At 43.4% G+C, this 13,520-nt stretch overlaps 1 protein-coding gene across 1 annotated transcript; it reads left to right on the top strand.

Annotated features, from left to right (window-relative positions):
• Positions 1-216: 216 nt before the first annotated feature.
• Positions 217-2,454, top strand: LOC136487553 (NAC transcription factor 29-like). Its single transcript, XM_066484680.1, has 3 exons — positions 217-542; positions 647-948; positions 1,034-2,454. The coding sequence occupies exons 1-3, from the start codon at positions 344-346 to the stop codon at positions 1,700-1,702; spliced, it is 1,170 nt and encodes a 389-aa protein (XP_066340777.1). The 5' UTR covers positions 217-343; the 3' UTR covers positions 1,703-2,454.
• Positions 2,455-13,520: the final 11,066 nt, after the last annotated feature.

Here is a 13,520-nt window from a genome sequence, read left to right as displayed (position 1 = left end):
ACTTACTTTAAACGCTGTACTTGATCCGGTTTGTTTTGGTGTGAAAACCGGTGGCGGTCCCGTACGAGGCTTGGCTATCGACGGCAATTGTCCGTTCTGCCCCTGTACGACGTCGTCATGCCAATCCACCACACCACACCTACCGCGCGCGCAGGCCATCTATAAAACGGAGCCCCAGGCCCTCCATCTCAAAAATTTCAAGACTCTCCTCCCTTCTAAGCACTCGCATCTCCTTCCTTGAGAGTCTCTCTCTCTCTCTCTCTCTCTGACTGTCTCTCCCTCTCCCTCTCCGGTTGCAGTCAACAACAGATCAGTGGGTGACCTAGCATTGTTAATTGTTTCCATGGCCATGCCGAGCCCCAGCCCCAGCCTTAGCAGCAGAGTGGTACCAAACCTAAACCTCCCAGCCGGGTTCCGCTTCCACCCCACGGACGAGGAGCTCATCGTCCACTACCTCATGAACCAGGTCGCCTCCATCCCCTGCCCCGTCCCCATCATCGCCGAGGTCAACATCTACCAGTGCAACCCTTGGGATCTCCCCGGTAACCAACCAATCCATCCATCCATCCATCCATCCATCCATCACGCATAGTTTATCTACCAACACACACGCCCTGAGATTTGATTTGATTTGATTTGTGTTCAGCCAAGGCGGTGTTCGGCAAGAGCGAGTGGTACTTCTTCAGCCCGCGGGACCGCAAGTACCCCAACGGCGCGCGCCCCAACCGCGCCGCCGGGTCGGGCTACTGGAAGGCCACCGGCACCGACAAGGCCATCATGTCCACGCCCACCGGCCAGCATATCGGCGTCAAGAAGGCGCTCGTCTACTACGGCGGCCGGCCGCCCAGGGGCGTCAAGACCGACTGGATCATGCACGAGTACCTTCTCGTCACCGCCGCCGACGGCAAGACGGCCACGGCAGCCAAGCGCAGAGGAGGATCCATGAGGGTGCGTGTGTGTGTGTGAGACTCTGAATATCGCTTGGTTTGCAGTTACTTTCACGGCTAGCTGACATGTTAGTTTACGTTTGCAGCTGGACGACTGGGTGCTGTGCAGGATCCACAAGAAAAGCAACGACTTCCAGTTGCCATCAGATCATCAGGAGCAGGAGCAGGAGGGCTCGTCGACGGTGGAGCAAGAATCCCCAAAGCCCGAGCCTCTTGAGCACGACCAGTTCCAGTTCCATCAGACGACGCTGACCAAGTCGTGCTCGCTCACCGACCTGCTCAACAGCATCCACTACTCGGCGCTGTCGCAGATCCTCGACGGCCCAGTTGATGGCAGCGAAGCCCTGCCGCAGCAGAACCCTCCTCTAATCTACCCAACTACAACACATGAAACACACCAAGCACTCAACTATAACAACAACAACAACTTCTTGAACAACAACCACTTAATAAGTCTGCCACACACAAACGCAACAGCATGTTCAGCTGATTCTGTCGTTGCTAATAACTGCAACAACGGTGTGAACAAGAGGAAACGGATGACCACGGCCGCCATGAACGACGGCGTTGAGTCCTTCGATTATGGCAGCAACGGTTTCAGTAGCAAACCGAAGGTGCTGCCAACTGATTCAAGGAACAGCAGCCATTTGGGCAGCACGTCCAGCAGCAGCTACTGCAACCAGCAGGTTGTGGACACGAGTGGGTTGTTTCAGCACAGCAGCCTCCTGAGCTACCCATTCCTGGAGATGCAGTAGCAGCTAGTGTTTTGAACGCAGGAATTTCACAGCAGTTTAATTTTACATGAGAAACGCAGGAACATGAATTTTTTTCCCGCGTTCGAAATTGAGAGATCTTGATATGAATTCATATACAAGTTTATTTCAACTGAAACTTCGCCGGGTGCAAGTGCAACACAAGAACAAACAGAGCCGAAGGGGTGAATCGATTTTGCCGCCATTTGAACGTCGTCACCGTCTGTGGAGAAGGACAACTGGAGATGAGGCGATCCACAGAGAGGAAGAACTGGATTGTCGCTTGCTTGTGACCGGAACGCACAATTCAAATTGAGTTTCTCTTGAGTATTTTATTTCCATTTTTTTAGTGTAAAATATTTTTATTGTAAACTAGGAGGTGTACTACGACTTAAAGCCACCTGTGGATCAATGAACGACGACCACGTTTCTTGTACTACATATATATTTATATAGGAGTATTTGTATTCATCATGTGCTGCTTAATTGGTATGCCTTATCCAGTTAGATGAGTGAATCCAAAGCTGTTGTTCTATTGGAATATACCTTTGTTGCTTGTTGCTACCTGCTCATCCCGTTGTGGCTACGGATGGATCAGAGTAAAACGTACGTGGTCAGTGCATCGACCTTGTCCTAGCTTGTGCCATTGAAGTAATGGTAGAATAGTTTGTGTTGCACGCAGAGTAGATATTGACCTATTGCTTCTTAGAATATATTGTCAATTTTTATGAAATCAACATCATGTTAAAAGTACTTTGGGTACAAATCAACTCTATTGGCCTGATTTTTATATATATACAGTAAACATGCATGAATTTAGTTGGACTAAGTTTTATGGGATTTGCTATTTTCAGGTGCATGAAAAATAGCATTTATTCAGGCAACGAATATTGTGAGCCATGAAGATCTAACGGATTAGATGTATGAATCTTGAAGCATGATCAAAAGATCACGTTATCGCCTGAACCAAAGACAGATTTCAGGCACGTGCTTTTTAGGAAAAGTGAATTTTTATACAGTAAGCATGCATGAATTTCGTTTGACAAATCTATTGCCTTAATTACATTAATGGACAGAAGGTGTATATACATATAGTAATTCCACATTTCCACATCTCACAATGTCCTTGCTGATTTAGATTTGTCACTGATGAAACCAATGTCCAAGAAACAAATACTATGCTTGAGGACAAATGAACCGGCCGGGTTAAATCCCGAGAGTCCACGATTACTTGCATAGCATGCATGTGGACTGGTCACACACGCAAGGATCGGCATCCATGGGTGCATATGCGTGAGTGGACCAATTGAAAGACAAACGACGGCCGCGGCGTACGTTTTTTTTTCTCGAATACGCAAAAGATTTACGTATCATTGTAATTAAGAAGAAAAGTTTAACCATACACACGACACGTTTCTAATGAACGCCCTAGGGGTCCTACAGTTGTCACTGGCCTAGCAGACTGTTTCGAACTTCGATATTACATAAAAGTAAATAACCGAACCATTTGTTGTTTATTTATTTATATATATAATATATATAAGCATGCGTGCATGGTCCACACATAGATAAGCCCTATATAGGGTTTGGTTGATCCTCCCCCATTTGGTTCAGAAAGTCTCCTCACTGGAGACAGCGATTTGTTTATGCTTAGCTTGTAGCTAGCTCTTTCATACGCACACAATATAATCAGTCGTCGGGTACCTGCAGTACAAGAAGATAATGCCAACAATGCAGCTATATATTATTACTTTAGTTTCCCCAGACGGTCGATCAACCTCTGCAAACCCATTCTTAGAAGCAATCGCCAAGAAATTTTACTTATTAGCTGTAGTCGGCAGCATGGGGTCGTCAGATGCATTCTGAAGAACCTAACCATGCCTGTACGTTTGGTGCCCTCCATCCATCTGCTCCATATCTCCAACTGCTTGCCCTTCCTGATCAGATCTAGGTCATCTTATATACATCAGTGATGTGTTTGGATCGATATTCTGATGTCTCAGGCTACATATACCTTATGACATGTGCTAGTGTTAGTGCTGGTATATATAGTAGCCGTCACATTCTTGTAATAAGTTTAGTCTCCTCCAAAGAGGATGTCTGAAATACGGAATTTGATCCATTATTTTTTTTTAAGTGCTTGGCAAGGATATATATACGATCTATTTGGCATAGCTCTAGCTCTGAGACCCAAGTTAGATCTAAACTTCGAGATTAAATAGTGATTTAAATAGATTAACTATAAGCAAAAAGTGATAAATTTGAACGCTGTTGATGTACCATTATTAGCTCTAGAAACGAGATTTCTTGATGATACAAATACCGAACTCTCTGCCAAATAAGGTCATATATTCTATAGCTTGAAAGAGATGATGGCCGATGATGAGAAAGTAGATAAGACAGGAGGAGGGTAAGGTCCAAGCCCGGTGTTGCTGAAGTCATGCCCGAGAACATAAAATAGATTATCTCGCTCTAAGCGTGCTCATGAAAAGCTAACTAGTTGCTAATGAAAGGTTTTAGAGCTTACTAGGATCTCTTTGAATTGCACCTGCTATGTCAAACGGCGGTTGATTATTCCCTTTCTAGAATGAACTAGCCACTAGCCGTTCATCATTGATTGCTTGCTGTGACGTGAACTCACGTAACAGTTGTTCTGATCCTGATTCAGCTTTGTGTAATCATGACGATATGGCTCCTAGTGTAATTGGTGCCCTGTATTCAGACAGTTTTGCCTTGAACTCGGATGCTAAAATGGCGTCCTGGAGAGCAAGTAACCGGGCCTAACTTTTATGGGCCATAATGGTCAGCGCACAGTTCTATACCACAAATGGGCCATATGGACCCAAAATTTGCTCCCTACTTAGAATTAGCCATCACTCCCTTGTCAACGTGTGATCCCGTACATGCATGGGCTATAATCTTTTCGTACACTCCCTTGGTAAAAAAAAAAAGATTCTAGCTTCTACAAATTATTTGTATTAAATTTTATATAAAATATATTGTTTATGATACAAAATAATTGTAATTAGATTCATCATGAAATATATTATTATACATGTAAGTGCAATCAAGCCCTATTGTGGGTTTTGGTGATAATGACCACATAATTAGAGGACTAATGAGATTTATCAAGTTGACAAACAGGTAAAATGACAAGGAGGATTATACATGTGTTGGTGGAGCCCCCAATTACAAAAGAACACGGTGACCGATTCAAAGGCGCTTAATTATTTCGTATTTCGAATTTGAGTTTAGAAAAAACCGCACTACAAAAGGGGATACAATGCACAAGCCTCAATGTGTAACCATGAGCTCAAATACCCACCAAAATATCCTCATTATCTAGCCAAGACAACAAGCCTTTCACTCCATCGCCTTTTGGTTGTCTTTGGCCGAGCAGCAGTGCCACGTGAGCGAGGAGCACTGCCGCGACTTAAAATGACCGTGGGGGCTGAGGGGGTATTTTATTCTCTCCCTCATCCCCTCCAATGGTCACCTCGCTCATTTCCACGACTCAGCAACCAGAGCACCTCTCCTCTCTCCATTGCAAGGCTTCCAAGCTCCCAAGCTTCTCTCCCTTGATTCCCTTGCTAATCTATGAGAGATTGAGCCTCCAACTTTGATTGAGAGCTGCTCCAACTGATCTCCAACTCGTAGAGCTCGTGGTTCACGTTCAAACCGATGGATTACATTTATTACTCTTGAAGCTTGCTCCTAGCTGGCTAGAGCGTTGCTCGTGGAGCTTGCCAACTTGTGTGGCAGCCCCAAGAGGTTTGTAATCACCTCAATCAACTAGTGAAATCACCCCTCATCTCAAGAATTCATTCTCTTGAACGAGGATAGGGTTCCGCGAAACCCAAGCCTTAGTGGCTTCCTCAACAACATGGACTTAGGCAAGCCTTAATGTCGAGCTGAACCACGGGATAAATCGGTGTCTCATTTGTGTTCTTGTGATTTGCATTGCAATATTTGAGTTTGTGGTGATTCTATGGTTTGGTTCCAATCTACTTGTGCATAACCTTCTGATCTGATTCAAGTGGTGGAATAGGTTCAATACTACCTCAGGAAGCTCAGTAATTTACTCGATCTAGTTTTTCTTGGGCAGTTTTTGAATTATAAGCTCATGGGTCTGTGCGAGCAGCAGTGCTACTTGAGTGACCAGCAGTGCTGCTTGAGTGACCAGCAGTGCTGCTCGAGCAGCAGTGCTGTTCTTCCGAACAGCAGTGCTGGTCCTCCGAGCAAAAGTGTTGCTCAGGTTTTTAACAGAGTTTTTAAGTTTTTATTTTGACAGGCCTATTCAACCCCCCCCCCCCCTTATAGGTTTAGCAAGTCCTTACAATAGCATACCTATTTAGAGTCGTAAATGTTAATAATATTTTTTATAAGTTTCGTCAAACTTAAGGAAACTCAATCCAAAACTAGTCATAAATGTTAATAATATTTTTTTATAAATTTTGTCGTACTTAAAGGAAATTTGTCTTGATTCAAACCCAGAATTACACCTTTTTAGAACAGAGGTAGTAAGTATTAAAAGTTTGTAGAATTTTATAAGACATAAGTGTTATAGTTCATAGCCAAATGTTGTACCTAAAACAAATTGGTTTTATCTTTCTACTATTTCTGTATTTATTTTCTAACAAAATACCCAAATAGATAGATTGACCAATTACTTTTTAAATATATTTTTCATATACATTCATAGTTTTCCTCTTTAATTTTCATGTGACAACTGTGTGTGTCTTCAATATTTGCTTGGTGAAACCACCTTGTCTTAAGGTCTTAATTTATATTAGCTCTAGTTGTACCTGCCATGACATAGTGAATCAAGATTTTCTCTTTCAGATTTTGATCTTATTAGTTGCAATGTTTTTTTCCATATTTTTAATTTGAAACACTACTTCTTATTGTATATTTTATTCAGAACTAAAATTTAGAATGGGAGGGGTAAGATTTCCCCAAAAATGATACCTTATCGTTTCTTGTGCATGGCAGAAACTTAATTGTTCCAAAAAGTCACGTGGGAACAAAAATATTTACAAAGAGAAAGAAAGAAAGAAACGATTTTTTCCCCCAAAATCCGATCATCGCATCTTGTTACTGATTCAACTACATGAATGTAGATTATTGGCACACATGGCTTAGCAGAGCTGCTTGATTACAGTGTCTCAGCGTAGCTTATTGTTGCTGCAGTCTAGAGTCCTCTTTTGCCATGTCAGAGGCAACTCAGTGAAGATGTATACAGGTTAGATCTGCCCTCCACTCCAAATAGAATCTGACAGTCCTGAGGATGGAAGGGAACATGTGCATAACTCAATCTCATAGCTCCTCTCTAGCTACGAATATGCGCCATAACATGTACTTGGTGATCATGGCATGGTTTTACAATGTCTTGGTCAGCATATCTATCCACTAGTCTCGTACTTCGCCATTTCTGTAATTTTTGGTTACGGAGCATTTCGCCATACTGAATTTTGCCACCTGACCTGCACTATATTTCAGTCTCGATGTAGCGTCATGTGCAGTCTTGTTCTTGTTTCATTTTCATGAAGTCAATGATGCAGTTCCATCATGTAAGTTACCCATGTCGTATTGCCGACTGATGGCAACTCATTGGAAATTAGTATCAGGGAGCACACATCCATATTAGAGACACTGGATATTCAGAGAGCATAATATCTGCAAGAAGACATTCTAGGATCAATTCGATATCTAGTAACATTCAGTTCAGATCAATTACAGTCTAGAAGAGAGCATACATACATGCCAGCGGCTGCAAACCCACCACCAGTCTCAGATCTCATAATTACATTCTGGAGTAACATTCAGTTCGCAACAATTACAGTTTGGACTTAAACAATCAGACATTGAGGATACCATGGAGTAGTCTGCACCAAAGCGCTACTCTGCCGAATGCTCTGCTCTGTACTTGTCTGCACCAGCACCAAAGGCGCTGATCTGCCGGTTGCTGAGCTAGCGCCGACCTCGCCGCTCCTGTGGTCTCCATGCCTCGGTTCCTGAATGTTTATATACATATATCGTATCAAGAACATCATATTTAAGTAGTGTTTACAATTCACTGGCTGACTCATTGTACTATTGTAGGAATGGTATGGAGGACTTGGGCAAGAAGAAGGCCTGCTGTACGAATTGCAAGTGATAATGCGTTATCAGTCACGCTAGGCGATCTCAGATATTTATCTTAAGAAGTTTCAACCACTGTACTTTCTGAAACATCAACCACTGTACTGACAAACCTTCTCAGACTCTTTGTAGTCGTACTATATCCAATATAAACGTACTCGTCAATAGCATCTACCGGAACTCCATAATTTAGCATACAGAATGCATGCCACAGCGACTTTCTTAAAGCAACTTAATCAAAGTGAATAACCTGTATTTCTCTTCTGCACAAAGTGACTATCATTATCTTCGACAGCATTCATAATGTGTAAAAACTAGATTATACCCCGTGTGTCGCTGCAGATATTGTGAAAAAATTAAAATGAAATTAAGTGAAGATAATATGGATACTTGCAATTAAGAGGATAGAAGTTAGTGGGGTGACATGACTATTAATGAGAGATTATGTGGATAGTTAGTGAGGGATGGCACGGATGGCTTGCATGTTGAGATAAACTTGTAGTTCCGATTAGCTTTATAAAAGATATAGATAGATCCTGAGTCATTCTAATCCTACGCAAATAAAGAATAATTAGAATTCCAGTATAATGTATATAGGATTGACTAAACCAAACAAAACATATATGTACAAACCCGCATCCAAAATTAGTAGGCAGGTAGGATCATCAGTCAAGTAATCCTGATACATTCCTGACTGCCCACCTTCTCTATCTTTATGAAGCACTACATATCCTGGAACAGAGTCGTCATGTTTTTTTTTGGACATTGCAAAAAAGTTTGCACTATTTGAGCAGCACAATAAATGAATTTGTCATTATTCGGCCTGTTCGCTTAGTCGTAAACGATCGTAAATTTTCAGACAGAATAGTATTTTTCTCTCACACCAAACCAGCCAGCAGTAATAATCCACGATCGTATACGATCGTTTCAGCCCCAGCCGAACTGGCTGATTGTCGGATGACGACCGATTACCTTTTGGAAAAATGAAGGACTGTGACTCATACCGTAGTCCACACCATCTAGATAATGATAGTCACGCCCTAGCCGCCCTTGCTCAACCATGGCAACCCTCTCGCCAACCCTAGCCACTCATGGCCAAGCTTGGGCACCCCTAGCCGGCTGGTGGTGGCTGGTCATCCATATCCAGTGTGGTTTTGACTGATTATTCTAGGTGTGGTATCACCGGTTTTGGTCTTGGAAGGAGGGTTTTTTTTTCACTTTTCCTAAACCTAAAATCTGTCTTTTGTTCAGGCGACGACGTGGTCCTTTTGTCTTGCTTCAAGATTTGTGCATCTTTGGCTCACATCCGTTGTCTAAACAAATGTTATTTTTCAGACACATGAAAAATAGCAAATCCCTTTTTTTTCTAAGACTTTTTTTCCGACCTCAAAACCAGGCTTTTTGGAAATTTTAGTCAAAATGTTGAAGTTCCTCTCATGGCGAACATCATCCCCTGCTTTAAGCTAGCTTAGCTGGACATGGCCTTTGCTCAACCATGGCAAAAATTATCCAATTACCTTTTGGAAAAAGGAAGGATTGTGACTCATACTGCCATCCACACCATCTAGATGCCCTAGTCATGTCCTAGCCGCCCTTGCTCAACCATGGCAACGTAACCCTCCCGTGTCAACCCTAGCCACTCATGGCCAAGCTTGGGCCACCACCCTTAGCCGGCTGGTGGTGGTATATCACCAGTTTTGGCTCCAAAAATAGGGCACTCTTGGATGGACGCAATTTTTCTAAGACTTTTTTCCTACCTCAAAACCAGGCTTTTTGGGGGGGGTTTAGTCAAATGCTGAAGTTGCTCTAATAATAATGGCAAACATCATCTCCCTGCTTTAAGCTAGCTTAGCTGGACATGGCGTACTTAGCTAGCTAATCAACCATCAGGGTCGTACGTGGAGTGTCACCGTCACTCCATATCCTATCCTATATATGATCTCTTCCTTTGACCTACTGTATCACGTCCTGTGGCCTCTTCTGGGTGTTGTGGGACACGAATCATGCTCACATAGTAGACATTTAACATAAGGCAAAATTTGCTTGAAAGTGGACTCTCTTTGCTGGCGGACACAAAAAAAATGGAGCAATTGGCTGGTTGATACTTTTTTTGTTGTTAAATTTGCTGGAGGACACATAACGCATTAAAATATTCATTTCTGGCTCGGGATGTTAGAGAAGAGCAGTGAAATGTCCCTTTTTCCCTTCCTCTTTCTTCTTCCTCTGTCCCTGTTCTTCTCCCCCACGGCTCACCGACGTCGGTCGGGACCTGCGCTTGGCGCAGCGAGGCCAGACGAGGGCGGTGGCAAGGAGCCGCGGAGCACAAGGGAGCACCGGCGCCTACACTCGGCACGACGAGGCCAGACAAGGGCGGTGGCGCGTGGGACCCAGCGTGAGCCAAGCGGAGCGGAGGCGCGAGCCCCGATGTAGGTCTACGCGAGCGGCTGCGCGCAAGCCCTAGTGCGGGTCTGCGTGAATGGTGGCGGGGCGCGTGTGCGTAGATCGGCGTGCTCGCGCAGGCCCAGAGGACGGTGGGCCAAGCGGTGGCACAGAGCGCAAGTCCAGCCGCGAGGAGCAGCAACCTACGGCGGAGCACCTCACCGGTAGCGAGGTTTGTGTGGAGGGAGGCGGCCTACGCGCTTGTCTCCTCTCGTGTCGCCAGTGCCTGCGCTCCTCGCTCCCCCATCCATCTCCGCCTCTCGCCCTCGTCACCACTACCGCCGCCGGTGAGAAAGAAAAGAAAGCGAGAGAGGAGGAAGAAGAAAGGGCCAAAAAGGACATTTCACCACTCTTCTATCACCTCCTAATAAGCCAGAAATAAATATTTTAATGCATTGGTGTCCTTCATCAAATTTGGCAACAATAAAAGTGTCCAAGAAATCGCTCTATTTTCGGTGTCCGTCAGCAAAGGGAGGTCACTTTCAGGGCTCAGGGGCAAATTTTAATAGGTTTTGTCCTGTATATATACTCCAATAATTCTAATAGGTTTTTATTATCCATTGGATTTTTTTTTGTCCTAAAAGAAGAACAGTGTGATCTGGCCCCTTTCTATAGATATTTCACGTCTTTTTGACACTAGTAGTCAGCAAAAAAACTATGCCAACAACAACTGCTACTTTCCACAGATGTACGGAGATGAGCTTATCATATCATCATATATCATCTGTCCATCTAGCTAGCAAGCCTAGCTGGACGGGTCAAGATCGGCTTTCAACGACTACGGCGCCGGCTGGCCGCCAAATCTATCCAATAGCACACCATACCGGTGCAACCAGCACCGTCCGTCTGCCCGGGGCCAGCCAGATCATCCTTGCAGATGGACGGCGCGTGCGTACAAGCACTGTGCACTCTGGACCAAGCTACAGCATGCATGCACGTGCCCTAGTACATGATGAGGTTCTGTGGAATCCCATGCTCACCAAGTGACCAGTTTCAGGGTGTGTTTAGTTCACGAAATGAAAATTTTTGATGTCACATCGGATGTTTTGCGGATGTCGGAAGGTGTTTTTGATACTAATAAAAAAACTAATTACATAGCTCGCCTGGAAACTGCGAGACGAATTTGTTAAACCTAATTAATCCATCATTAGCGCATGTTAGTTACTGTATCACTTATGGCTAATCATGGACTAATTAGTCTTAAAACATTCGTCTCGCGATTTCCAACCAAACTGTGCAATTAATTTTTATTTTCGTCTATATTTAATACTTCATATATGTGTCGTAAGATTCGATGTGAAAATTTTTGGAACTAAACCAAGGCCTTGTTTAGATGCAAAAAATTTTGCAAAATGGCTACTGTAGCGTTTTCGTTGTTATTTGGTAAATAGTGTCCAATCATAGTCTAATTAGGCTTAAAAGATTCGTCTCGTGGATTTCGTCTAAACTGTGTAATTAGTTTTATTTTTTATTTATATTTAATGCTTCATGCATGCGTCCAAAGATTCGATGTGACGAGGAATGTAAAAAATTTTGCAAAATTTTTTGCAAACTAAACTGGACCCAAGGCCTGAGTGAACATGGTGGCCTGTGTGAACAGCCGTCATTCCATCATTCAGGCTATCTCTGACCACCATCATACAAGGGAAAGATCCCATCTGTCGTCACTCTGTCAGTCATGTACGTATTTGTCAACTCTACAGGCGCCTCTTATAAAAAATATAAAATATTGCAGGCGCCTCTTGGCAAAGAAGGAATCCGCCCATGCATGCAGTTCCAGCCGTGAATTCGGGCTGAGAGTGACACCGACGTGCTCAGTTTTGTCAAAAGAGATGGCAATTACCAAGAAGCCGAACCCCCACCAGTTGCCGAAACATCTGATATAATGAATTAAAAATCACCATCTCCTACCGGTATACCTGACTAAAAATATGTGTGAATGACCTGGACAAACTTCATCGATCCGTCCCAAAACTAGAATTTCTTTTGTGTATAGAAAAATTCAAGGGAAGGGAAGAAAAAACGGTTTTTTAGTCGGCTGAGACTGCGGGCTGCGGCATTTGATTCTTTTTACCAATGCACAGTGATGACGGTTGCCCTCTCACATCACCCACTCAAGTGTCAAATTAAATTTGTTGGCACTCACCCGTAAAGATGGCAAATACTTACCATCTACTAAAGAGTAAGGTTTTGGTTTTGTCCTAAGTCAAAATATTTTTTATGTTTGACCAAGTTTATAGATAAAAGTAGTCAACATTTATGACACAAAAAAATTACTATGAAAATATATTTTTAGTTGAATCTAATGATATTAATTTGGTATCATAGATATTGGTATGTTTTCACATAAATTTAGTCAAACTTCAGATTGTTTGACTTATTAGGAAAATAGAATGACACTCCTTGCGGGACTAAGGTAGTAGTTAATTATCTCACTAAATTTTGATAGTTCCTTATCCGTCCGATCTTCAGTCAACGGCCGGGATCAATTTCATTTTGTACAGAAAGGTTTGCCCAAACCCCAAACCCTATTGTTTTTGCTAGCCGCTGCCACCATTTTGTGTTCCACTTCTGCACAACCACCCTACACCTTCCCTGTTGGCTCACCATCATCATCCCCAACTCCATTTGGCGAGGCTCTGTCATCCAATGTCTTCATCTCAATGTTGTGTGCATCCCCTCTTGTCCGACCACAATCAACCGTAACTAGCCACTCTAGAGTGCAACCATGGCCATCCCCAATCCAATCACCCCCTGTCCCTCCCCTACCAGACTACAACCATATTGTCCTCCCGCATCCAGCACCAATCTAGCAACTTCCCCAAACACTGAAGCTATAAGCCATAGGGCCTAGAAGGAACGCAAAAATCCATACGTCCTTAGGGCGTGTTTAGATGCAAAATTTTTTAGGTTAGGTGGCTACTGTAGCACTTTCTTTCGTTTGTATTTGGTAATTAGTGTCTAATTATAGACTAATTAGGTTCGAAAGTTTCGTCTCGCGATTTCTCACCCAACTGTGCAATTAGTTTTTTTTTCGTCTACATTTAGTACTCCATGCATGTGCCGCAAGATTCGATGTGATGGGTACTATGCAAAAAATTTTGAGAACTAAACAGGCCCTTAATCCAAACTAAAACCCCAACTCTAAACCACATAGAAATTCATGAAGGTGGGTGTCACCGAAGGTGGAGCAATAGGCTCCATGACACATATAGCGCCACTAATTATTGTGATGCGAGGA

This window comes from Miscanthus floridulus, chromosome 10, assembly GCF_019320115.1.
Source record: "Miscanthus floridulus cultivar M001 chromosome 10, ASM1932011v1, whole genome shotgun sequence".
In the NCBI taxonomy this organism is placed as follows: Eukaryota; Viridiplantae; Streptophyta; class Magnoliopsida; order Poales; family Poaceae; genus Miscanthus; species Miscanthus floridulus.
This window is presented reverse-complemented; position numbering and strand designations above follow the sequence as displayed.